Genomic DNA, 27778 nt, shown 5'->3' on the forward strand with positions numbered 1-27778 from the left:
CCTGCAGCAGCGGTGTCGGGGGGCCAAGCTCGGGGCAGCACCTCCACATCAGTGGGCCCAACCCACCAACCCAGGCCCAAGCAGATGAGTGTGGAAGAGGTAGCCAGCCTTATGGTGGAAAGCAGTGATGCTGAGCCTGAACTAAACTTATCGCTATCTCAAAGTAGTACGCAATCAACGCAGGAGGGAACACAGCAGATAAGTGGTCAACAGCCGCAGCCACCGCCCGCAATAGTAGCTATTGTTCCTCCCGAAGTAGGGGCAGTTCAGGAAATTGAGCCTCATGCAGAGGAAGAAGAGGAAGCCACTCCTTTAGAAGTTCCATTGGCTTCCAAATCCCCAGCAAGGAAAAAGAGGGTTAGTACATCAAGTTCTTCACCAAGCCCCCCTTCTGATGATCTAGATGCCACTTGGAAGCCACAAACTGAGTCTGAGAGGGAAACACATCACAAGAGCAGGCATGGGAAAAGGAATGTTCCAGAAAGCCTTACACTTATGGATGTTGATGTAGAAGAGCAGGATGATGATGATGATGATGAGCCAGTCATCACAAACATCACTCCCGGGCCTGAGGAGATGGAGACCAACATTTTTACACTATCCAAAATGGCTGCGAGGGATGTGCCACGCATACCCCCAACACAGGTAACACCACCACGACCTTCAGGTTTCCATATTTACATTAGCAAAGGGCCAGCAGCGTCCTACATCCAGCACAAGCACCACGTCAGCAGAAGTAGGTAGTGGTACTGCACAGAGTCAAATGCAACACACACCCTCCAGTTCATCCAGCATTGGAAGTGGGAGTGGCACCTCCAGCAGGAAACAAAAGTTAAGCTCCCCAGTGTGGGACTTCTTTACGGTTAGCGGAAAGGAGGAGAATATTGCTATATGCTCCGTGTCAGAAGCTTCAAGTAACACTGGAGTCGACACTGATTCCTATGCCCACTACCTCTGAAAAAGAATTCAAGAAACACTCTGGACAATTGCTGTGAATTAATTGGAAAATAACAGACGAAGTCTCTTACCCTCAGTATAATCTGTACAAGCCCCAGGAGGTGATTGATGACAGGCAATGTTCTGTTTATCCTCACAAGAGTCAAGCGAAGGAATAATGGAGAATGGTCTGACAACACTCTTGAGGAATTGTAATGGAGTAAGTCCCGACTCAAGGAATGAACTTTGAAGTAGACACTAAATGACTTAAAACCTAGCTATGAGTAAACTAATATTGTCCTATTGAACTGACTGGACTGTGAAGGAGTACTGACCCCAATTCTGATACCAGCGATAACTAACTAGAATTTCGTGAAGTGGCACCAACTAAATACATACTACGAATTCTTCAATTAAAGTCACTTGCCAGAATCCCACGTTGCGCATGCGATAAGAACAACCAAAACAGAAGCGCTGACAGGAATCCCCTAGAACAAGAACTTCACTCAGAGCCGCGCTGTGACTCCGGTGAAGAGGTCAGTTGAAGTGCGCAGATTCCAGAGCGGCTGTGCGCTTCATCTCCACAGCTGCTCGCGCGCTCTCGAAGACTAGAGCGCTCACTCCTCGCTGTTTGTAATCCCCTTCGGCGGCCATGTTGGGATACTCGCTTCTTCAGGTTCTGTACACAGCGCCGCAGGAACAACGTGGTGACTCTATGCTGCCTTCGCCAACATGGATATTTGGAGCCCTGCTTTAATGACCGTTGAGTTTTTGCTGGCACTGATCTAATGCTGGCTATGGTTCTGGAAGTCTTGACACTCCGTTTGTCATACCTCTGTTAGTCGTGGTAAGCTTGGTACAAACTATGGTACCGGAGGACAAATGACCCATCTGAAAAAACACCACACAATCCAGTGGGAGGAGCACCTTCATCTCATCAAAACTGGAACCATTACTGTTGGGCATAAATGAGTAGAAAGTCCGCTCACGGTGGAACAGGAAGAAGAGGGAGACATTCTCTGTGGTAGTGGTGCACAAAGTAGCTCTGTCCCCAGCACTGCAGTGGTAACGCCCACATCCTCAGCCACATCTCATTGGCATAAGAGTAAGAGTCAGCCTGAGACACCAAGGAGTACTGCTGGCCCAAAAAGTGCGACGTTGACCACAGGAAGGAATACCATGCAGCCTACCATTCTTAGCATGTTTAGTAGGCCGGAGGGGCAGTAGGAACGCAACCACCCAATAGCACGTTTGTACAATGCAAAGCTGGCTAAAATGTTAGCACTGGACCTTCTCCCTTTTTCTTTTGTTGAAGGGGTGGGTTTTCTTGAATTTGTGACCACCATCTGCCCAAAATGGAAAGTTCCCAGCCGTTACTACTTCGCAAGAGTTGCTGTTCCAGCACTACATCACAACGTGCTGGAATTGCTTGGAAAAGCCTTAAAACAGAGTGCTGTTCAGAGTATACACCTGACAACAGACATGTGGACCAGTTGGCAAGCCACTGATTACATGTGCATCACTGCACACTGGGTCTCTTTTTCGGGTGTTAAAGATAAGATATCTGACGGTGTTGTTGACACCGCTGAGATTTTTAAAGACACTCGCAAACATGCAACTGTAGCCATGTTTGCTATGGAGAAATCTCATACTGCTGCAAACATTTTGGATGAGTTTAACAGCAAGGTGTTTGAGTGGCTGCGACCAAGAGGACTTACCATTTGTTTTGTTGCCACGGACAATGGCAGTAATGTAGTTAGGGCCATGAAAGATGGTGGCTATTTCAGGGTGCCATGTTTGGCACACTGCATTAACATTGTTGTTCAGGACTTTCTGAAAAATGAAAGTAAAGTCAGCAGCTTACTGACCACCTGCAGAAGAATATGCACACATTTCAACCATTCTTTTAAAGCCCGGAAGCAGCTGAGGGTCATTCAACGTGAGCATAAAATGCCAGTCAAAGCACTCATGTCATGAAAAGGTCTGGGGATCCTACTGTGAAAGGCATGACAGTTGAGATGGCCCAATGGGACCTCGTCAAATGCCTGACAGAGATGCTACTTCCTTTTGAGGTCTTCACACGTGAAGTGAGCAGGGAGGACTGTACTATGGGCCAAGCTATCCCATTGTTGTACATGCTAGAGCAAGAGCTGAAGGAGGTGTTAGAAATGTACGCAGGTGTGGATGACAAAGTAGACACATATTATTTGGCAGACACCTTAGTCGCTCGCTTATCTGACAATACAAGGATTCAAAATAACATTGTGTCACATCCACATTACATTACTGCCTCAATTTTGGATGCACGTTACAAATTATTGCTGCGCAGTAATGAAGTAATTCCTTTTTCAGAAGTGGATGTTGCCCAGTACAAAACTTTGATAGCTGAGGAAGCCACTGACTTTGAAAACGAAAGCTTCTTAATTAGAGGCCCGCATCCCCCCCAGGGCAGAAAAAGTACTGCAGGGCACCCAGAGTCAAGTTCTACTTCAGAGGCCAAGAGCAGTGCGTTTGCCTCCCAGCAGTCAACAACACTGCCAGCAATAACATCAACAGCACCAACAGGATCATCAGGCACATTTAAAAAAACGGCAGGTGATTGGTTTCTACGGAAAGGGTATTGTACGTCCATGACTGATGCAAAGGCAAAAGAGGCCCAGGAAATCGGAGCACCCCTGAACATGGAGCGGATGGTTCAGGCCTATCTAGATGACACAACAGAGGTCTTCATGGAGCAATGCCCATTGGTGTATTGGTATGGGAAAAGAAGACAATGGCCAGTGCTCAGCAGGCTGGCGATAAAGTATGTGGCTAGCCCTGTTGCAAGTGTCTCTTCAGAGCGTGTTTTCAGTGCTGCTGGTGCCATTGTTACTGTCAAAAGGACCAGTCTCTCGCCCAAAAGCGTTGAGAGGTTAACCATGATCAAAATGAATCAACACTTTATACCACCGGAGTACAAAATACGTGAATCACAGCAGGAAGAGGAGAGCGAATTCAGTGACATAAGTAGTGGGTTGTTAGACGTACTTCTGTCCGAACCACCAGAGTTTGAGGACGAGCTCCTCTTCCCTGACAACTAGGCTTTCAAATTGTTCTCCCTTCCTTTATTTGTGTGTGACTGTGTATCTGTTTTTCTGGTTCAAAATCTAATCACAACAAATCCATCAACAGTCTCCTCTTTTTATTTCCCTATTGGAGTTGCACGTCTGTGCATAACTGCCCACTCCACTCCTCAGGGTCCTGCTCCATCTTCCTTACTCTCCCTAAATACATTTCAAGCAAGCCAGACATTGGATGGAGATGGAGAATAGTACAATACATGGTGCCTCTAACAGTCCCTCCATAAGAAGTGAAACGTGACTCCAGCTATATTCCATTTTGTTTCCAAGCCGAAAGAAACTCATCACTGACTGCCAGAAGGCTAGGCAGGCATCAGATCAGACAGCCAAAGAGAACAACAAGACAGGTAATTAGTGATTATTTTGAATGATGGTGGCATGCATTGCATTGGATGCTGGCTGACTACGAATAATTGTGCATGAAGTAGAACTATACTAGTTTATCGACAAAGTAAAAGTGACTCAGGTGTGGTGACAGTTAATGTTTCCTTTTTGTTTAATAATAACCACATTGTACTCCTACCACTGCAGGTGCCGGCCAATATCCGTTGCAATTTTGTAATATGGAATATATTATAATTATAAACTTAATCAGTCACTACAGACTGAGTTGGTGTTGGAGAATACGTACCACATGGTCATCATCATGATGGTGCTGAGCATACTATCTTTGCACACAGTCAGTTGGATCGGAGAAAATTGATGGAATAACTGCATTTCATGGGCTGACTTAAAAGGTAAACAGTTTGAACAAGAACCACAGCAGACCTAGGCTAGATGTCCATGTAGTGGTGTGGACTGGAGAGTGTAGTGGTATGAGGGACAGTGGCGCATTGATTTAGTCACTTCATTTGGAAAATGCTAGGTTGCTGCAGTGCATATGACATTTCTCTGGCTCGGTCAAAATGTAAGTAAGGGGTAGGGTGCCTGGCCTGTGCCGCGGTTCTCCTGTTCTGTGGCTGTGCTGGCTCCTGAATCCTGTCCCGTTGTTGTTGTACCTTAATGCTGTAGAGTAGACACTATGTAGCCTATCCAAGCTGCCTCAGTCTGAAAGTGTTCTCTCCAGAGTGTTGTCTTCTCGTCTTGCACTCCACTGTAATTGAGTTTATTGTTTTAAATGCAGTAATTTTTCAATACCCCATTTGTTTTTCCATCTACACTTACAGGCCGGCCTTTAACCTGTGCTATAGTGGGAGAAACGACTCACACTTACCTTACCAATCCGCATCAGGCAGGCAGTGGTACCCAAGATTGATGTGCGGAGTGTCCATGGAAGGGAGGACCAAGAGGAATGACGAGAGTGATGCAACTCCACATTTGGGCCAGGATAATACAGTAACTTTAGTATCATCATTCGTCTTTAAATTTATTTGTTTGCTTTTTTCTCTTCAATCATTACTACTGTGTGTTGTGGTTTGTTTGTTAATTGATCCCTATAACTATTTTTTAATTTCCTTAGCTAGCTTGAAAAATAAAAGTAAGCCCGGTACAGCATGTAATTGGGTTCGGTCTGAGCTCTGGGGGCGGCAGTCAGGCAAGGCAAATTTCAAGTTCTTCCCTGACTGTACTGTCTCATTGGGTAATAGTAGTTATAGTAAGTACAACTCATTATCATTAACCATCAAGTTATCTTCCTCAGCATGCATGCATTTGCTTTTTCTCACTTCATACTTTGATTTCTTTGATAATGGATCATGGTCGTCTTACAAGATTGTGTTTTACTTTTGTTGTGTCCATGCATACTGTCTGTTTTTCTTTCTCAAACCTTTCCCAAAACCCCACTTCCCATCCATTCATCAATCCCTAACCCTCTTCCCCCGGGCTGTGTTATTTATATTAAGGTGTGATGTGATGACTACATTAAATGTACACCAATTGATCACACGCTTGCTGGGGCAGATGTGGTGAAAGCAACACTAATTGAATTTCAACTAAGGCAGGGCAAGGATCTTCTTCTGCTTGCCCACCCAAGCTGTAGTTTACTTTGTGTTCTGTTCTACTACTCCTCCCACAGACTCTCAGTCAAGTGACTTTCTCTTTCTTTTTTCAAATGCTATTGCCAGTGTCTACTACTACCACCACAATAATGGCATCTTCTCCGTCAATTTGGGATCTAACCATGCAGCCATCAGTGTACCGAACTTCATCATCAATCACAGGTAAGATAAGTGTGGTGGGAGGTATGGACTAGGAGGAGAGACTGACAGTACTATTATGACAATTAAAAATAACTCATTGAGGGGTACTGCATCTATCGGTTTGTGTGTTACAAAATTTGCAGATCTTTTAAATCAAACACTGGCTGTGGGCATGCAGCAGTACGGAAAGAAAGTAACAAACCATGTAACTTAGATTGAATTCTGAAAACTGTAACCCACCACAAAAGATTAACATCGTATAAGTAAATAGAATAACATTTAATATCCCTACCAAAAATAAACTATCCCACTCTGACCTAACCCACCCCCCTCCCTAACCCCAACCAATGTCCAAAAAGAAACGAAAGTTGAAGAGTCCCAATGTCCGAAAGAATCCCCAACGCCCAAAAACCCACCCACCAACAAAAGGAATTAAAAAAGGGGCAAACAACGAGGTCCTCTATTGTCGGCGGGCCTTAAGGTGTTTGTCCACCAGGATCTTTACCCGCTCCTCCATGTTCTCCTCTAAGCGGGCCATCCGGCGAAGCAGCTGGCGGCGAAATGCCCTACAGTTACATGCAGGGTGGGGGACAGCAGTGCTGGAAATAGAGGCGCGGCGGCGGGCTGATGCCGGACCACGGCACCCTGAAAGTGGAGGCAGGGCCTGACTGGGGCCCAGGGCATTGGAGGAGGCTGCAGCTGCAGCCGCCTCCTCCTCCTCCTCCGCCTGAGCCACCAGCCGGCGATAATGTTCGCAGATGGCCTCCAGTTTCCGGCGCCAGGCCCTAGCGGCCAACTCCTTCCTTGATGGTTTAGTGGGTGTGGAAGGAGTATCTATATCAAGAAAGAAAAAGAACATGTTGTAGCCAATACTCTTAGCAAAACAGAAACACTAAAATCATTCAACACATAGTGTCACAGTATCACTAGCAAGCACAGTTCATAACATTTGTGATTTGCTGGTAAGTATCTCTAATCCTACTTCCTTGGACTCTAACATTTGTGAGAGTTTCCGACATTATAAATATAATCGTACTATGTACTCCGGTACACCAGTCGTGTTGTTCTTATCATTAGTTTAGCCCAATTACATAACCTTGTTGTAGCCGGCATGCCAGCTCCGTCAGCTAAGCTTGTACCCAAGAGAAACAGATATGAGCCACATGATGCAGACTCACGTTAGTTTTATTTACTACTACTGTCTGCAGGTGGGGAAGCTCATATTTTTGTATGACGCCTTACGGCCGTTGGCACTGGTCATACTCTGTTACATGAGGGCAAATGGCATGCACAATTTCACTTACACCCTGCAATGGGTACTACAAAAAGGCTGATTATTTATCGGATCCAATGATCATTGCTTATATTCATATTATAGATGCTAATACGACACGACATCAGGTCGGTAGCGGTCGGTGGTGGGAGTGCTGCCGGGCGGTGAGTCGGTGACGTGGGAAGGTGCATGGTGGGGATAGTAAACTATGTATTAAGGACAATCACAGGTAATTAAACAATACATTAAAAAAAATATTTGTTGCACGCACTGTATCGCATTCGGCGGTACAGTGCGCACCTTGAAAATAATTTTATTTATTTTTATGTTGATTACCTGTATTTGGCCGTAATACACAGTTTACTCGCCAGTGCCACCCACCCGTCCCCTCCCCATGTCACCACCCGCCAACACTCCCACCACCAACCGCTACTGCAGAGGGTACTTTGCTTTCATTGATTGTGTAACCAATAACCATAAACAACAGATAGGCCACCCTTTGCAGGCTGGCTGCCCCAATCGAAAATACATTAATAAGAATAGGTAGGGAGTGGTCCCCAGAGTGGGAGGAAGGTGTTTCCGCTTGATAATATAGATATATATAAATATATATGACGTGCTTGCAAACTACTGCAAGTGTACTGTATTCTGATAATACTACCTATATTCCCCTAGGCTTTGCTACTGTCGCGCAGTTTCTTTTACATTTTCTTCAAAGTAAGAATCTCCAGTGACACTTTCCACCTATACTGTCTCTTGATGATAGTACATCCAGGCATACATCCATTAAAGTAAATGTTAATCCTTCTTTTTTATATCTCTCATACTTAGTTGGTTTCACCAACAACCACCCATGCTTCCGCTCCTTCCTTGCTTGCCTTGGCTTTGAATTTGAACCAAACAACGCTGATTTTTGCTATCTAGCACTATCCACCCATACTGTTTCGCCCACCCAGGCAGGCATTCTTTCACCTTCCACCCATCCTTCAACAACCCATGCATCTGATCTGATTACTATCAGCCACCTATGCATGCTTCCAACAACATATCCTTCTCTGCCAGTCAGTCATATTATTTATCTCGCCCGTCCTTCCACCCTTAGTTCTTTCCCTCTTTGTTCAACACATCCATCAAGGTCATCTGATCTGAGTTTGTCTTCTCCATAAAACATTCACAGCTGATTTTGGAGTCAAATAGAAGAGGCCATTGGTTACTCTACTCACGCTGCAGTGCTAATGCTAAGTAAAGGGTGTCTTCTTCAACCGTTGTATAATAATAAGTCGCACAGTACAGTGAAATAGTGAACACACTTCCATCTAGCTGTAATGTCAAGAATTAATGAATATAACTTACCACCGCTGGCCACTGCTGTTGGATCCCCCCCTGTCTCTCCTGCAGGTGCCGCCAGTTCGCCTGCCCCCTCCGGAATGGCCGCATCGCTGGCCCCGACGGCACTGGTGGATGGTGGTGTGCCTAGAAAAAAACATCACAAATTTTTTAGATGCCTGGAAACCTCCCCCTATTTTAAGTGTTCACTTGGAACATTGAAAAAAAAGTGAGTAGCTGTGTATAAATGCCTGTAATCTAATAACAATCCATGTGAATTGTCTGGCTTCATAACTGGAAATAAGGCATTATTCATTGATGAGGTGCAATCTTCTATTACACTCTTGTACTCAAGATGTTCTAAGATTTCCCTAACTTGTTTTTTAGCTTCATGGTTTATTGGGTATTTTCTCTGTGGTTGAGAAATACATTTTAATGGGATCTCATGATGAGGTTACTCATCATTTCGCCCAACATGATTTCTGTATAGTGCAGGAGCTAGCGCTAATGCCCACTCCTTGTCATAAGAATGTTTAACTGATTCTGGAACGAAGTCAGAGAAAGCAGGTAAAATTGCGTTTTCCCCATTTGGGCATTTCTTTGTGAACTCACGGTGCCAGTCCTTTTCAGCCTAAAGATTGTCATAACCATATGTCAAGTTCTAACAAAACAGAGTCTTGATGTTTCTAGGTATGCCCCCCTCCAATTGAAGTGTTATTTCATATAGACGATGGGGAATACTTACCCTAGTATCAGGTGTTTCCACTGTGATATGCTCACTCAGCTCTACTGCAGCCAGATAATCCATCAGGTTCTGCTGAGCTATTGTGACTTCTGCCATGCTGTCCAGCATCATCACAGTTCATTCATTGTTCAGAAGCAGAGCCCTCAGGAGCCTAGGCATGCCTCATTGTGATCCCAGCTACTTTCTTATTTTTGAATTGATTTTCATTGTTTTGGGGTTTTTCTTCTTTACTATTGATATAGTCAGACAAGTGTTGTGATTCCTTTTTTGGCTTCACCTGCTCTTCCTATCTTTAACATGTATCGGATGACTCATGATAGGAACAAGAGGTACGTGTATCAGTATCCGGATACCAGTCAGGCGTTCAAATTTTGTAATGGTTTCTAAGAGTGCATAATTTTTCAGTGGCTTACTGCTGAGGAAACTCACCCCGTGATCTTTGTTTGACTTTATTTTTTGTTTTTTATCCTCTTCTTCTTCATCAAAGAATTAGGTGCTTGATTAGAGTTATCCTTTTCAAAATTACTCTTAAACTGTGGTTTCCCACGTCTGGCTTTCAATTTCTTTGATCATTTTTGGTGATTCCCCTTCCTGTTGTGCAGGAGTGAAATATCTCAAGCATTGGCTTATAGCTAACGCAGCTGACTTTATGTTACTTAACATATTGGTGGTATTGCAGCAAAATTGCCAATCAGTTTCCTTTCTAAGTCCAAGGCAGGTGCTTCCCCATACTCATTCATGAGCTGCTTCAATACATCAGGTAAACACCTAAAACATACCATGTGTTCTGGTATAAATGTCAGCAAAGACTTTACCCTGAGTGGCGTAGTCTTCCGCTGGGGGAGCCATTCCCATTAGTAAGCCAATAGTCAGTATTCTGTGTTTTTCCTGCGGGCTCGTATGGGGAAATACTGCTTCAAGCTGATTCATTTTTGTGCTATCCAGAAAGGAATTTGCTTGCAACTGTTGGGAATCTTTCCCATAACAGCGTTCGTGTTCGTGGGCTGATACTCATGGGCGTCAATTGTGGTTGTGCAACTTGAGCAATCTGCATAGGGTTAACTGTGAGTGTTCACACTATGAACTATGTAAGATTTATGTAAATCTTTACTAAATCTCCGTATAGTGTACGCATTTCTGCTGCAGTTAAATTAGCAGTGTCTGGATGCGGTGTGTATGCAGCTAAGACCGGCCATGTTGCTCCTTCTTTGATGAGTGGACTGAGTCTCACAGTTTCTATAGTGTGTGGGAGGGTGCCCTTAAACCAATTCATATGCTCTTGGTAATAGAGAGTAATTTCTAGTTCTTCATATGGAGTATATTCCTCTGGTGTTTCATTCTCGATGTATGAAACAATTGTGTATGGGCATTTGCAGCTTGAAATTTAACACAGGAATAGAATACCTCTGTCCTGAATGCTTTGTGTGCCTCAAACACAAAGGTAATGTCTCCACCCATTGCCGGGAGACCATATTGTAGTAATTTGAGAGTAACTGTATGTCTGCAGTTTTTCGTTATGTTTAATTCCCCTTCAATTTCTTCAATATTATCTCCATTTATGTACTTTGTTTTGAAGAATAGGGACATTATTAGATGGATTTATGGTGATAGGGCAAACACAATGTGGGAAGTTTTATCCTACAAGCTTGAATAACCTACAGCCAATACATGGGTATACCTGCTCAGCTGATGCGGATTTCTCTATCACCATGGACCACTCTGGTTTGAAGATGAAAATGAGTCTCTGGGAAGGCATGATTGATTTGTCGATAAAATAAGAACCAACCCAATGTTGTGGCACCATGTCATGTAGTTCTCACTAATCCATAGGACCTGCACATTTGTTCACAACATAAGCTTTGGGTGAGGTGTCTAGACTGATTTCAAGCACCACCCAAGGATATGTTGCCCTACAGACCAGCTAGCTCACAGTGCCACCACAAACTCCTATACCCAACAATGGCACAAATGGTTTCAGGCAAACACTAAACATGACAACCCTGACCCCACAGGGATTGTGGTAACAGGTCAGAACTCTTAGGCTCATTCACATGTATGCTCTTGTTCTCAGCGAAATTTACAGAGAATGCGCAAAAGGAAGTTTTCATTATATTTATTAAACCAACCTTATTCTTGTATAAAAAACATGAGCTGCGATAATCAGTAGACAGAAGCGGATAAAAGTGATTACAAGCACCAAAAGAGTAAATCTCAGCTATAGTTCCAGCATGGTGCTTAGAGTGTATATATGAAGGCATATAAAACAAGGTAGTGATCAGGTGTACTCCTACCATGCAATCCCTATGCTGTGTATGTCTAGAGTGTGTGTAGGTGTAGAGCCAAGAATCCCCCCACAGGATGATCCATCCACATTACCTGGGGAGAGAGAATGTAGGACTCCGTCTTGGTCACAAATTAGATACCCCTCATGGAGATGTCAGTTAGCTGTTCTGCGAAGGCACAGCATCTAGGGACCCTCAGTGTCAGCTCAAGTGCCTTCTTTACTAACCCACAGAAATGCTTCTTTATTTATAATGAAAAGCATCCTTGCGGTGTACACTAAGATTAGCATTTTTGTAGATATGTGGATAGTGCTGTCCCCCCATGTATGAAGATAGAACAACATTTGTACATCATGTATAAAGGCCTTGTACTCGGTGTGATAATGTTGCGCTAAGCCAGATGTGTAAACAAAAGTAGTTTCAGAAAAATGAATACCTCATTATTACGCATGTGAATATGTGCAAAAGGTCACATCAGCAATGTTATTGTGCAGAAGAGAGGATACTGTAGAAAAATGTACAGCTTTGCTACATGCGCCTAACTGAGGTATGGATCTAGTTTTACTAGTTGCTAAAAAATATGAGGGCATATATTAAAATAAATGCAAAGCAATGCAGCAAGCCAACTTGGTGTGCTGCGCTGCATGATAAGGAGAGGACAGGATTGCCCCATATATAGAAAGATATTGGGCATTCCTATACTCCCTCTCTTATGCAGCACAGTGCATTACAACAGACTGTATTTCTGTGTTCCACTGCATGAAAGTGTGGTCAATCTGGCCTTCAGTGTAGGAAAGCTCACTATCCTTCTAATACACATTTCCCTGAGGCAATCTATTAATTTATGTGTTTTGCACATTTGAACATGCATGAAGAGTTGCAGTACTTTGCATGAACAAATGTTGCAGCTGATATCATCACAAATCTTGGGAAGCATCTAACACGGACAAAGCAATAGCCTCAGGTGTTGATGTCAACATGTCAGTTGGCAAAAATGCATGGATGCATGTTTGGGTATCCACAAAATCCACATGTTACACCTTCCTCTGGGCTGATCAATGTATGGTCTACATTTACCCACACTTGCTCCAATACACATTTCACATGCTTTGCAGAGCAATTCATGGAGGCTTAGAGGCTCATATGGAAACATACTGCAGTGTCACAGTAGCATTGCGTTGCATCATGCAGAAAAGTAAGACAAGGGAGATGGTGCATAGCATTACTTCACTTCAGGCGTTTAAACATGATTTGCTTTGATTTCATGTATAATGTTATAAAGCACTTGAATACCACTGGCATCTTGGAGTTGCTTCTGAAAAGTGGAGTATAGAAAGTACTAAGAAATAATGTTTAGATGCTAAAGAGCAAGATGTTTTGTGCTTTTCTGAAGGTCCATAAGTTAGGACTGGACCGCAACATGATCGGAAGCAAGTCTCACATTTTAGCTGTTATTGCAATTAAGATTTTTCCACCCCAGGAGGCTCTTTTTGTTCTAGGGATAACTAGAAGCTTGGTGGTAGATGACCGCAGATTCCTAGAATGAGTGTATCAAGTTATGATGCTTTAAATAATCTGGACCAACATTGAGTAATGCTTTGAAAGCAATGCTTAGTGATTTAAACTTGATCCTTATGACAACTGGGAGCCAGTGTAAATTTACCAGACAGTGGGGTACAGATTGATGTTTAGGGCAGAGACAACTGTCTCCTGAAGATCAGGTGGAATAAAATGACAGATCTTTTTGATCAACTTCAAGAAAGAAAACTGAAGATACTAAAACATTGATCTGATCTTTAAAGGTCAGCTTGTTGTTGAGGATAATTCCTAAATTTCGTACCTTGTTTACAGGTGATGGGAGAGTAACAATATCCTTTGGCCGCCAGACAGGTAACCAAAAAGAGGTGTCCTTTCCTAGGTGTAGAACCTCCGCCTTATTAGAAATACCTTTTAGGCAGTTAAGCTGCATCCAATTATTGATCTGAGTTTAAATATTGAAGCGTTCAGCTGTAATCTGGTTGTTGCTGGACACTGAGATAATGATTTGAGAGTTGACAGTGTAGGATATGACTGAAAAACTGTAGGATCTGATGAGGCATGCTAGTGGGGCTACGTATAGATTGAACAAGGTGGGGGTCAATGATGATCCCTGCGGGACCCCACAAGGTAGCTTAAAACAAACCAAGGTGAATTCACCTAATGGTACATGTTGTTCCCTTATCAAACAGGAGGGTATCTTTCATTACAAATTCAGAGAGTCGATTAATTAATATATGATGGTCAATCATATCGAAGGCCGCCAAGAGATCCAATAGGATCAAAGTTGCCTTCCCACCCTATGTCCGATCTTTGGTTGCTACAGTCAAGTCAGTATCTGTTCCATGGGCTTCCTGAGTCTGAATTGAGTAGGATCTAGGAGTTTATTAGAGTTGATGAAAGAAGTGAGTTCTAGGTTTATAGCCCTTTCCAAAACTTTTGATGGAAACGACAGTCTAGAGATCAGCCTGTAACTGCTGCATTACTTTGGGTTCTGGATAGTTATCTTTATTAATGGCAGAATTGATGCTATTTTCCATTTAACCGGAAAGAGTCCTTTTCTTTCACTAAATGTTTCCCTCAGTGATTCACTGATCATATCTGGCACAAGATGTATTATTGTAGGCGGACAAGGTTCAAGGGGTGTACCTGATTTAGTTGCGAGGATTAGTCTCTCTACCTTTCCCAGATCCAAATGAGAAAAAGTCTCCGGCAGACTGTTGGTAGATGAAGTTGTTATAATTATGGACACATTGGTGATATTTTGCATGTTTCTGTTAAACGCATCATAAACGTTTTCTCCTTTGGACTAGAAAAACGTAGTCAGTGAGTTGCAAAAGTCAGGCCTACAGTTTTCTAAAGTGGGTTCTGGTGCTTTCGCCAGTCTTTTAACTGTAGCGTATAGTTCTTTAGTGGAGTTCGTTGACTGTATGATTTTGTCAGAGAAATATTTAGTCTTCTCCTTTATTAGAGTTTTGTAGTCTGATATAGCTGAGGAGTACATTTTTTTTTAATCTTGGGGGTCATAATTAGCTCTCCACTTCCTTTCCAATTTCCTACAATGCTGATTTTATGTTTTTACTTTATAGTGATTCATGATTCAGAAGGGATTTTTCTTCTATTAGAAAACAATTTCTGGAGCTGCTTTTTCAACTACTGAGATAATCCATGACGCATAGGTGGATCAGAACTGGCAGATGGCTTAGAGTTAATCAATGCTGATTCAAATTCAAGCGGGTTGATCCTATGCCAGGCTTGTCCTCTACTGGAGGAAGAGGAGATGTTACAGATACATTGTGGGCCTGGTACGCTGATATTGAATCTAACCGATGTGTAATGTGTGAAGCATTGATGTAACTTGTCTGGACATATACAAATCTTCATAAATAATGTTTAATTGTGGGTGGAAAAATGCTACACCATTACCAATAATGTGTAATGTGGAATACATATTGATGGCTACTATTAAATTAATAATTTGCCCATATGCTGCATAAGACAATGCAAATGGAGAGAGTTAATTCAGTAAATTACATCAATGTTGTGACGGTAGTACTTCATTCCATCTAAGCACAAACAATGCCTCATAAGCAGGCACCCTTGTCCTATGTGGCAGCCATTCCTCTGTTGGTGCAAAATAGATATGATTGTATCCCCACTATGAGGAACTTAAAATGTAATATTTTTTGCAAACATGTTCTCATTTTGCATTGGCTTTGTGACACAACACTGTGCACAAGGATGCAGTGAAGAGCTAGCTTATAGATCTCAGATAAGACAAATTTGAGGTGTGTAAAGTATGTGTACTGGCCTGTGGTTTGTCCACATTTAAACATTTATTGGGTGTTACTTTTGTGCGAATAATAATAATGTTTTATTATTGTAAATATATATGTGACCTATGTGTGGCAAAGTGCTATGCAGGGTATCACAAAAATGCACTCCAATACCCCTGCGCGGACAAATGGCAAGGTGCGGAGTGCAAAAAATAATTTGCGAGGCCCCTGTGTGGCAAAAGGGCATGGTGCATAGTAAAACTTGCTTTGCGAGAGCCCTGCATGGAAAAATGGTACTGTGAAAAATGCATTGTGGATCCCCTGTATGGCAAAAGGAGGCAGCGCATAGTGTAAAACATGCTTTGAGAGGCCCCTGCTTGGAAACATGTCATACGTTGTAGTGTAAAAACTGCCTTGCAAGGCCCCTGCATTGCAAAAGGGTGTGGTGCTTAGTGTAAGCCATGCTTCGCAAGGCCCCTGCATGGAAAAATGGCACGGTGCATAGTGTAAAAAATGTCTTGAGGGGGCCATGCATCGCAAAAGGGCACAGTGCTTACTGTAAAATATGCTTTGCAAGGCCATTGCGTCAGGCAACATTTTGCAACATTGTGCAAATCTGGCGGATACACCCAGGATTTGTTGCAACAGGTGGGGCACCATACCTGGAAGAATCTGAAATTTGATTTCACTTTTTTTCGAGTTAGGAGCTTTCTGGTTGTGTCAACAGGTACTGCCTTGTCAGTTGTGTGTAGTTTGCCTCTTATTTGTATATTTGTGCTGTCAGTGTCTTTTTTGTGTTAATTAGTTTGTTATTCTGTGCTGTTTGTACTTGTCTGTCTGTTGGGGGGAGTTTGGGGCTTACTCGAAGGTAAGTGCAGGGGTGTTAGAGGTTGTTAATATTCGTGTTGTTAGTTTTTGGGTGTTTGTATTATGTCTGTGAAGGGAAGAGGGAGTCATTTTTAGGAGAGGGAGGTAGGAGCCTTAATCAGGCTCATCATCCACTATCTCCCTCAAATGCTTGGGGCTAAGTGAGCCAGGGCTACAGTCTGGAGAAGAGGCACTGAAGGTGGGAGCTGGTACACAAACGTTTGGCACGTGACACCTCAGATAAATCAATTGACTTAAGCATGGATATTGTTGCCACTGAAGCAGACCTTTTGAACTTCTTTGGTTTGGAATTTGGTGGACCTGTTTCATCAAGATATAGCATAATTGTGTATGTGAGAAATTTTAGTTTGAATAAAGCTATGATATGCTCATATATTACAATATTCAAGTAGCTGATAGTACTACACTGAGGTAGTGATTGACTCGAGTGGGAGTTCAGTAAATTGTGCCCTAGGTGTCAAAGAGTGTGTGTGGCATCTTGATAGAAAGCTGCAAATGTATTACAGAAGGTGTTGCAGATGATTGTGCAACCCCTTATATAAAAATCATATTTGTGCATCGTCCCCATATCAGAAAGGCCTCCCCTGCATTCAGGCAATCATGTTGACTATTAACCTGTGATGTATAATTGAACTGTGTACAGAGTCAAACTTGCACTGAAAGTACAAATAATAGTATACCCTGCACTATGTGTTTGCATTCTACAGGTAGACCCTGGAGTGCTTAAAGGGGTCCTGAGGCTCCCACAAACATCACACTATAGACAGGACCACTTAGTCACTTTACCTGTCTGCAAGAGGGTCTCTTCCCCCACCTTAAAGTACAGGCATTTTGCTGACTGCAGTGCACAATGCTGACTGGCATGCAAGCAGGCACTCCCTATTTCTATGTGATTGTCCTGTCAACATTAATTTTATGTGCAGGGATATAATGGATAAATGCTATGTCACACTGTCACCTACAAGGCAGAATTATTAAGGTTTTGCCTCACCTTGCAGTGAGAATTATCTGGCCACATAAGGGAAATTTGCATGGCCATGAATGGCTTGAGAAATATAGAGTAAAGCAGTGCATCACTGACTTGCTTTACTTTGTGGAAGGCACCTTTTCTGTAGGTGGAGTATGGGTGTTCCCATAGATCCACCAATGCACTCTAAAGCAATCCCACATTTACCATTAGTGGTAGACCTGGGAATGTGTCTACTTGCTATGCCTTCCCAGATGTGGCAGAATTAGGAGAAATATGTTTATTTCTCCTCACGTTTCTCTTATTCTATGTCTGCTTCCTTCTGGAACATACATAGAAAAAGGAAATGCTTCTGAGGAATTCTTTTTCTAGGTAGGTGCCCTATCCAACACAAAAATATTCTGGCCTGCAATGCAGGCACCCTTGCACCATGAAGCAAGAGTGTCTGCATTAATGCTAGACAACCATAAGTGCACCGGCGCTAAGAAAAGACAGGTATGCGCAATACAGTGATACACGCAGTGCATTCCTGTGCTTTCCTTTTATGCAGCACAGCGCAGCAAGGTGGCTTGATGCGTTGTGCAGCTTGAAAGAATGTTAAATCTGGTACCCAACTTTTATACTGATGACAGAAGGGTGGCCTTTTATGCAGGGTTTTCTTTTGCCTTGAGCAAGCAAAGTGACATAAGGTCAAGGTAAGGCTCACATCTGATGTACCAAGCCACTCCAGCCCAAGTACATTGATCTTGCTTCCTGCACAGGCATATAACATGCAAGCACATCAAAGACTACATATGGTTCTTTCACCCTCTCTCCTTTTCACACAGCACACTGTAAGCATGTCTCTTGCTGTATTGCATTGCATCAACAAAACCTAAGCCTGGCCCTACATGTCAATCTGTAAGACAAACTAGGTCACATGATGTTGTAGTTTGAAGGTTTAGTAACTGTGATATATGTATATGTCAGCCGTTTAGGACTAGATATTGGTAGTGGATGCTGGAACAGTTGATGCCTCATGCAGGACTCTAAGCACTATGGGAGGGCCATACAATACACACATGCATAGTATGTCAGTTGAAATGTTTTTCAATGTATGTATTGTGGTTTAAATAAAGTGGTACAGACATGATAGTTTCCTCAAGGAAGTTAACATATATGGGAACAATACTTTCACTTGTACATAGATGTGGTCTGCTAATGGTAAATGATGGCATATAATTGTTCATAGCATATCTCCTTCAAGAAAAAAATTCAAACTCATTCGACTGAACAAATTCTTGGTATAGATCATCGGAATTCTGCCTCTTGAGCTTATTGTTCTCCTGTATGTACTTTGACTATGCTCAATGATCTGTATGCCAAAGCCTCATTTACTTGTAAAGCACTCTGATACCCACAAGGGTCACGTTCACCCTATATATAAAACTTTTCAAACACACAATATTATGGAAGAAATTCATGTGGACTCATACCATGTGGTACAGTTATTCATAAATCAAACTTTCCTTTCAGTATTCATCAGAAGAACCATTTCCTTTTCCTCACATGTAGCCAATATGAATTTAGATGTGAAATAAATATGCTTCCCAAAAAGGCTGTTAGGAAAACATATGCATGGTGGCAAAAGGTTTTCGGAAGATGGGTACATTTTATGGAGTTACAAAGGGCAATGGCCTTATAGACCCATAAACAATCTCCAGAGGCACTTTCCTCTTTCTACATATGCTGCACAATGCAGCACACTAATAAAAGGAAATAACGAGGAGATACAAAGATATATCTCCTGGTTGCCCCTCTGGTGGAGAGTCCTACAATTCTGACACCTTCCCAGGTCTACCAGTGTTGGTAAATCTGGGAATGTGTCAGAATGCATGGGTGGACGTGTGGCAAGGTCTTGCTCTGCCTTGCATCTCTCTAGATGTATCAAGCCACTTAGGGCCACTAAAGGTGGCCTTGCGTGACTTAGCAAATCTAATTTTATTTTTGTGTCACTCTTGCATCCCCTTGTGTGCCGCTAGTCAATCAATCAATCAATCAATCAATCCATTTGTAGAGTGCACTACTTACCTGTGAGGGTCTCAAGGCGCTTGGGGGAGCGTGGTTGCTGCTACTGCTCGAACAGCCAGGTCTTGAGAAGTCACAACATTTTATTAAATATGGGTCTTATTTATTATGCCCTTGCGACTTATCTAACTTTACCAATGCTTAGCATTGCTAATGTGTGCATACTCACTCCTTTCAATGTGGTTACATAGGCTCACACACAAATTTAAATTTGATTTCAGTTTCTTTGGGGCACATGCATAAACGAAAATACCGATTGCAAATGGGCAGATTCGCAGAATCTGCACCTTTGCGTCCAGGATTTTTGCATTTGGGATGCATCAAACCAAATGCAAAATCTCAATTTGCATTTGGGATGCATCAAACCAAATGCAAAATTTGCAATTACTTAAATTGGGAATGTGTTTTATTAAATCGAAAATTGCGATTCCCTAAATGCATTGCATGATGCAATTTCAAATTGCGAATTTGCAATTAGGGGTCGCAAATTACCATCAAGTTGAAGTATGTGCGCAACATGTGGTAACATGGCACTTTCAGGGGTGCAACAGGGTGTCCTTTTGGCACCCTTGCACCCATGAAATTGCTTGCGCAATTTGCGAGTACTGTAGTGAGTTCTTCCTGAATACGTACATACATTGTTAAGTTAGCATAACCACGTTAGATGTTAGAATGCCATCTTTCTGCTTTTGCACACGATACTGCGTTTACATGTTATTTCTTAAATAAACTGCTGACTCGAGACTTGCTTCACACGAGAGCAATCTGTTGTTACCATCCCAAGCTCTGCGCAGCGACCTTGGTCTGTACATGGTGTGACAAACAGTCTGGATTATTACACAATGCATGTTTTCCACTCTAGGTTGATCGACCCACTATTTAGCCATAACACACGCGCAGCTGCACATACCTGAAAGTTGGTGCTTTTAATATCACAGACATCATGTTTGTTATTCAGACCGAAGACGAGCCTTCCTGCGAGAAGACTCCTGATGCTCCTGTGATGTGATTTCACTAAGCTGATCTTTGAGGTATGGGGTCCCCTATTCAAGCCTAAGAGACCTTCTATTAGCATAATAATAATATTAGCTTCTTAGTAAAGGGAAGGTGGTAGTATCCACTGTCATTATAATATGATCACCCCTTTTATATTCTATGGTATTGTAACTATGTTGCTGGTTTTGATATTAATCATTTGTCTGCTTGTATTAGCCAAAGTACTGCATCTTAGGACACGTGGTCTATAAAAATAAACTCTTTTTATTTACACCGTGTCTATGTTGATTATTGTTGTGGACTGATGTGAGAATAATATACGAACAGGTATTTCCGATTCCCACCATTCCTGAGAGTACACTAAGTAGCTTGTTCTGGGTTGTCTATTCATTGGGATCTCTGAGCTAAGTCTTGGATAACGAATGGGACACTTATGCTAGCCGGATACTGGGTTCTGGGTTCTGAGGTGAGTTTCTGGTACACCACAATTCACTGAGGTCCTGGGGTTCTAAGCATAGTTCTGTGTATAAGCAGAATCCCTGCAACATGGCGCACCTAACGTTTGGTCTATGAGTTGAAACGCCTTAGTAGTGCTTACATTTAGTCCACAGCACCCTCATTCTTGTTTCCGGATAACAAGTCTGACGGATTTTAAACCTACCTAGTTCTATTGATATAGGTTCCTTCAAGCTTGATTATTAAAAAGGTTATTGAACCCTTGTGCTACTGAATACTTGAAGTGTGGCGTGTCCTTATGGCGATAAATATTGCGGCGCATAGCCGTGCGGCACTGAAACGTCACTTGACGCAATATGGAGTGCCGGACGCGGGCATGGACGTCATCTTTGTGGTGGGAGCCGATGCGGCTCATCCCTTTGAGTTATTCTACTCTTGGGTGACGATTCCGGCAGTCAGTGGTAATGATAACACATTTCATTCTTACATGGCCACTGCCGTGCCTGCCGCCTATGCGCCGTATAGGACACAGGAAATTCCAATATCTGCTTGGCAACATCAGATTTGGTTTAATGGCGCCCTCCCCCATGTGGTTATACCGCCGAGAATGGGCCCTTTATCAATTGCGGGGGCCACTTGGCCGGTACTAGCCGGATTTACGCCTCATCCCCGTTACCTCACGGTGACGGTGGATGAATTGCGTGTACTACACACTGCCCTTATAACAGTATATAGGGCGTTAGTGCAGTATGTGTCACGCACTGTACAGGCGGGGGCGCCTGTTAGTGCGGGACAACCTAGTGATCGTCACGCGGTGGTCATTAGTCCTGTTATGGTTAATTCTGTTATGGGCAAGCGTCCCCCCACAAGGGATGATTATCCCTTTTGGCTTGCTGAAAAATTTGACCAAATAGAGGCGGTTTATCCGCATACAACTCCTGTGGAGAAACACAGGATCCTCACCATTAGTTTGCCTAAAGATTTAGTTCCCCATATGGATGATTGTGTATCCTGGGGTAAGATTTTTGCTGCAACGTACGCGCAGTGCTTTGGCACTCCGTCTATGTTACAGCTGCCCTCCATTATTAAACAGGTTCAAGAGGACCATGGAGCGGAGTCTGCGATAGAATTGGGGATGCGGCTCCTCGGAGATTTTGGCCTGGTGGCTACCATGATAATGGGAAACCTTAAGGGTGATGCGTTGCACTTTCAGGTTCGTAATGAACTGAAGAAAGTTGCTGAAGAGGACAAACCGCAGGAATTTGCAAAAATAATCTCTGAGGCATATCGAGATTTGGGTCGTAGCTCTTTAGGAGTTAAGCCCGTGATCAAAAATCCCGATTCTAAGCAGCAGGGTAAGGCAGAAACTCCTGGTAAGGATGGCCGGCCAGCTTTTCAAAAACAAAATTGGCGGTCAAAACAACAGGGAAAGCAGCAGCAGAAACAGGGCTCTCGGCCTGCCTCTCCCGTACAGTCAAGTAGTGAACGCACTTATGATCTGCGAGATCGTGCTACTATTAAGTCTCCTGATAGATTTCAGGTTTCTGAACCGCGTTCTCCTCGTTCTTCACAGGAAACATCGGCTACACAGTCCGGTGGCGGAGGCGGTGGCAAAGGTCGGGGTGCTCCACAACAGCGTGACCAACCTCGACAGACTGAGGGAAAAGGCAAGCAGGACGAATTTGCTCGACAAAGACCCCCGTTTCAGAAGAAGAAAGTGGCGGCTCTGACGGCAAAGTATGCCTCAGATAGTGCGGACACAGCTTCGGAACAGGACATGGGCGCTGACGCTACTGGACAGCGCGGCGGAAATTACCATAGTCCGTCAAGCTCTGCGTCCATTTCTGGCGGCGACAGCAACTGATGTATTGGTTACTGTTGAAACAGCTGACACCAGAGTGGCTCCCCCTGACAGACTTTATGAAATAGTCTTATTAATAGAGGGTGACATACAACGTACTATAAAAGGGATTTTTTGGGATAATCTGACCACCACCTATGATATCCTCCTAGCGGAGGCAGATTGGCCCCCAGCCTTCATTTTGGAAGCTCCTAAAGGGGAGGAGAAAATCCTCCCGTCCTTTGCGCACACAGTGCCTAAGGACCAGGCTGAAATGTACGCTGGGGAGTGGGCGCTGGCACTTGTGCCAGCGGTGTATCGTACTCAGGTGGGTTGGGACCGGTTGTCCCCCTGCCATGAGATTCCATTGCGGTCTATGCCCCAGCCTCAGCCCCAGTATCCCATGCGTCGTGAAGCTAGACCCCACGTCGCGGCGATCCTTGAACAATTGGAATATCAGGGTGTAATTGAAACTTGTGTGTCCCCTATGAATAACCCTTTATTCACTGTAACAATGCCTGACGGCTCGTACCGTTTAGTTTTGGATTACCGGCACCTAAACTCCCATTGCCGGACCTGCGCGGTACAAAATACACATAGCTCGGCTCTAGTCGACAGTCTCGTGCGTAAAAGATTTAAAACGACACTTGACATTTCCAATGGCTTTTTTAGCCATAACCTGTCCACACTGAGTAGCCAGTGGACAGCGTTTACTTTGGGCGGAAAACAAAAACAGTTTACCAGATTAGCCATGGGGTACAAAAATAGCCCTGGCGTCTTTTCCGCTCGCGTGGTTTCTCTCTTAGAAAGAATAGACCCCGAGGCATACTCCTATGTTGACGATATCTACCTCACGGATGATAAGCTGTTGCCACATCTGTCTCGAGTCGACAATATTATAGTGAGTTTTGCTGACTATGGCTACAAATTCAATTTTGCGAAGTCTCACATCGCGGAATATACGGTGTTGTTTTTGGGCTACGAGCTCAATAATGAAGGAAAGGGGTTAGCTCCCCACTTTCTGGAGAAGTGCGCATGCTTGAGTGCGCCTACGACACTAAAGAAATTACAATCTTTGCTGGGCTTTCTGAATTTCGGCCGTACGTACATTCCTGATTATGCCCAGCGTATCAAGCCGCTTTACGCCTTGGTACAACCTACATTTTCGAAGTCTAGCTGGCAGCTGGAACATTCTAAAATTTTACAGTCTTTACAGGCTGACCTTCTTGCTTCACAATATTTGCTGACACGTGATAACCACACTAACCTGGTAATACGAATAGTGCCAGGTGCCGTGGGTTTCACGTATTTGACGTTTAATGAGGGCGATACCGTCCCCATTGCGTACAAATCCCACTTGTACACCTCTGCTGAATTACGTTTTTCCGCGGTCGAAAAAGTTCTGACTGCTGTGCAGATGGCGATCCTTAAAGAACGCGCACTGTCACATGGGAAACAGATTCTGGTTGTAACACCCTATCCTGCCTTGGAAGCAGTGACAAAGGCAAGTGTACCAAATTCTAAGGCTTTGCATCCTCGGTGGATACAATGGGCCACAACACTGACGTCGCCAGACGTCACCTACATCTTTGATGCCTCATTACAGACTCAAGAGTTCTTGCAGTATGAATTCGTTCATCCGGCACCTCTGTCTTTGCGCCCGCTCGAAGAATACCATTGTGTCATATACACTGACGGGTCTGCGCAGCCCGCGATTGGATCGAAGCACTCTTACTCAGCGGCTTGCGCTATTGTCGTAGGTACATTCGTAAATGGTGAATTCCAATCTGATGCAGTGCATACGCAGTCATTGGGTGATTGTACCGCGCAATTGGCGGAGCTTCGGGCTCTAGTCCTTGCACTGGAGTTTGCTGATCCCCGGGTCACTACTCTTATAGTGAGTGACTCCTTCTACTGTGTCCAGTCCTATAATGACAATTTACATTTCTGGTCTCAGAATGATTATCGAGACACAAAAGGTAGCACAATTAAGCATAAAACGCTTTGGGTTCGAGTGGCAGACTTTAAAGACCGTCTCCCTCTCGTGAATGTTATTCACACTCTTGGTCACCAGCGGCTTGGTGTCCATGCTGTCGGCAACAGCTTGGCTGACGAGGCAGCAAAAACAGCAGTGGCTACATACTTAGTGGCAGCAGTTACCAGATCAAAAAGTAAGATTGATGATGACATCTTGGCAGCTATTGCTGCTACAGAAAAGGGAGGCGATTACCCGAAGGGTTTTCCTTCTCGTTACATTTACCATTTAAGTCCTGATAATGTCCCATTAGTGAGGATTAACGACGTTGGTGACAGAATTATTCCCAACGCGGACTGCAGGCCAGCACTGATCTTGGCTGCACATGAGGGGTTGGCGTCTGCCCACGCCGGTGTGTCAGCTACAATATCTCTGCTACAACAACGTTACTGGTGGTTTGGTTTATATAAACAAGCGCGCGCTTATGTTCTTGATTGTGACATTTGCCAACAGATTAAATCTTCTACTGTTGCGCGCCCACCACAGACACAGCTGTACATCTCTAATAAGCCATTTGGTTGTGTTTATTTGGATCACTGCGGTCCTTTTTCCTCTGATACTGCGTACAAGTACATCTTGGTTGCAGTGGATTCGTGCACACGTTTTCTATGGGTATGGCCACAAAGGAGTGCTGACTCGCGGACTGTCATCAGGGATTTGCGTGTCTTTGTGGGAACTTTTGCGTGTGGTACCTTCCATTCTGATCAGGGCCCTGCGTTCGCCTCTAAGGCTTACAAGGAGGCTATGAGAAATTTGGGGGTCCTAGTCAAATTTTCGTCCCCCTACCGACCTGAGGGTAATAGTGTGGTGGAGCGAATGAACCGTGACTTAAAGCAATCATTGACAGCACGTGTTTTAGGCACAGGCCGGAACTGGCTAGCCCATTTGTATAACGTCCAACGTGCACTTAATAATCTCCCTAGAAGGTCTCTGGGTGGGCAGACCCCGTACATGATGCTCTTCGGAATCAGAATGTTTGTCCCAGACCTTGATGGTCTAGACATGGCGGCGTCGACCGCACCCTTTGACGTAGATGATCACTGTGCTGTTTTACAGACTCTACAAGAAGCCAGAGACACTCTTTCGAAGGAACATTTGCCCTCCACATCTGAAGCTGAAGTTCAGGTTCCGGTAGTCGGCTGGCTACCCCGAGTTGGAGACCTGGTCCGTGAGAAGGTGGAGAACAAGAAGGAGTTTGGCCCCTCTTATCGTGCACCAGTTCCAGTGCTTGGAGTGCAGGGTACAAGAACAGTCATTTTACCTCCACTTCCTGGTCGCAAAGAAAACAGGTACATCTCTATTGACAATGTCAAACTTCAGCGAGTGGCCGATACTTCTTAGTATGACTCCAGCAGTTTCATGCCAGACGATGCAAAGAAATTCGATGTTGGCTCTTGCTTCTAACACCTTGCCTGAGGTTGCCATCGAGATGCAATCTGTTACTGATCCCTTGTTGATACCATCGGCTGGTGGTTTGCCCGAAGAGACTGAGTATGCTTATCCTACAAGTGGTCCCTCGCCTGTTTTACAATCTACAGCACTTGGCCAGTCCCGTTTCTCTTTTGACACTAACTCATTACCCTCGAGCCCCCCATCAAACATTGCTGTTTTTTTCAGCTGGTTTAAGAGACATTTTTTGATTGCCCCTTGGACATACATCTGGTTGATGCTTTTTACTATTTTTTTGTTTATGTCAATTGGATTTGTAATAGTTTTTTTCCGTCTTGTGGATGGCCACTATCTGAGTGAGAGATCGACAATTAGACTTATCAATGGAACTTTGGCCCCCCACTCCTCGTCCCACATCATGAAAAGGGACCAGACTTTTGTGAATATTACTGCCTGGCCCGTCTTGGATGGAATCGCATGGGATGCTGTTAAATTCCAAATTCATGGGCCTACAGAGGTCATTAATGTACCTAATGTATTTCGTGTTTCTATGGGTGATGTGGTTAGGCAGAACATACGTTCTGATGATTGGGATGTACACGCCATTGAATCACTGTTTTCTGATTTGAAATATTATGCCGCTTTTGATGCTGAAGATTTATATGAAAATGCGGCTAATTATGCGGAACAGTATTGTTTTCAACATTATGGCAATCACTTCCTGCATAAAGCAAATACATTTAGAAATTTTGTAAATTTTACCCAATGGGAACACTGTCCTACTCCCGCATTCGGAAGTTCACAAACCCTAGTTAACAAGTATTCTTATTTTACCGATTTCAGTGTTTCCAACCCGGCAGCGTTTTATTTTAAGGTGCTGCCTGAGTCTGCCGCAAAGGTTCGACTGACACACACAAAGTTGCTTTATTCCAAGTCCTTTATGGACGAGTTGTCAATCAAAGGTTATGATCTATGGAAGGCTACTATTGATCTAAAGTCGGTTTGGGGTTCCAGACCGTGGCAGGTTCAGGGTACAGAGGCTTTACATCGTGCCTGTCTTATACCAAATCATATTTTGTTTTTAAATTCATCTATCTTCCAAACCACCTGTTTTGGATTGGCTACTTCTAAACAGTTAAAGTCACCATCTGTGCCGGATTTGGGCGCTTATCCCAATTGGGATAACCACACAGATCTATCCCTTGCTGCTTTGCAATCCTTAGTTTCAAATACGTCTTTTAATATTTCGAAATTTAGTAGTGAGGGTTGGTTAGTTTGGCAAAGCAGTTCAGACACCTGTCAACGTCGTTTTCTGGGACTGAAACCGGGGTATACTCAGGAACGCGTAGACCCTCGGTTTGAGTCGTCACATACTGTAACTACATACTCTGTGGGCAAGTTATGTCAATCTTGGCTGCGACATTCCACCTTGGCGTCTGTCAAAGTTCCTTTATCACAATTACATGACAAAATAGATTTGAATGATTTTGTTAAGGGTCCTGTGGGTGG

The 27778-nt window shown here is 43.7% G+C and overlaps 1 protein-coding gene across 1 annotated transcript in view; it reads right to left on the minus strand.

Moving 5' to 3' along the window:
- Positions 1-6585: 6585 nt before the first annotated feature.
- LOC146829126 (uncharacterized) overlaps positions 6586-27778 on the minus strand; it is a 113920-nt gene continuing 92727 nt past the window's right edge. The window contains exons 2-3 of the mRNA XM_085606657.1: positions 8820-8939; positions 6586-7027 (exon numbers count right to left, since the gene is read on the minus strand). Coding sequence (XP_085462783.1) covers positions 6654-7027; positions 8820-8939 — 494 coding nt within the window. The 3' untranslated portion in view covers positions 6586-6653. The remainder of the gene's footprint in view (positions 7028-8819; positions 8940-27778) is intronic.

This window comes from Triturus cristatus, chromosome 5_2 (assembly GCF_964204655.1).
Source record: "Triturus cristatus chromosome 5_2, aTriCri1.1, whole genome shotgun sequence".
NCBI lineage: Eukaryota > Metazoa > Chordata > Amphibia > Caudata > Salamandridae > Triturus > Triturus cristatus.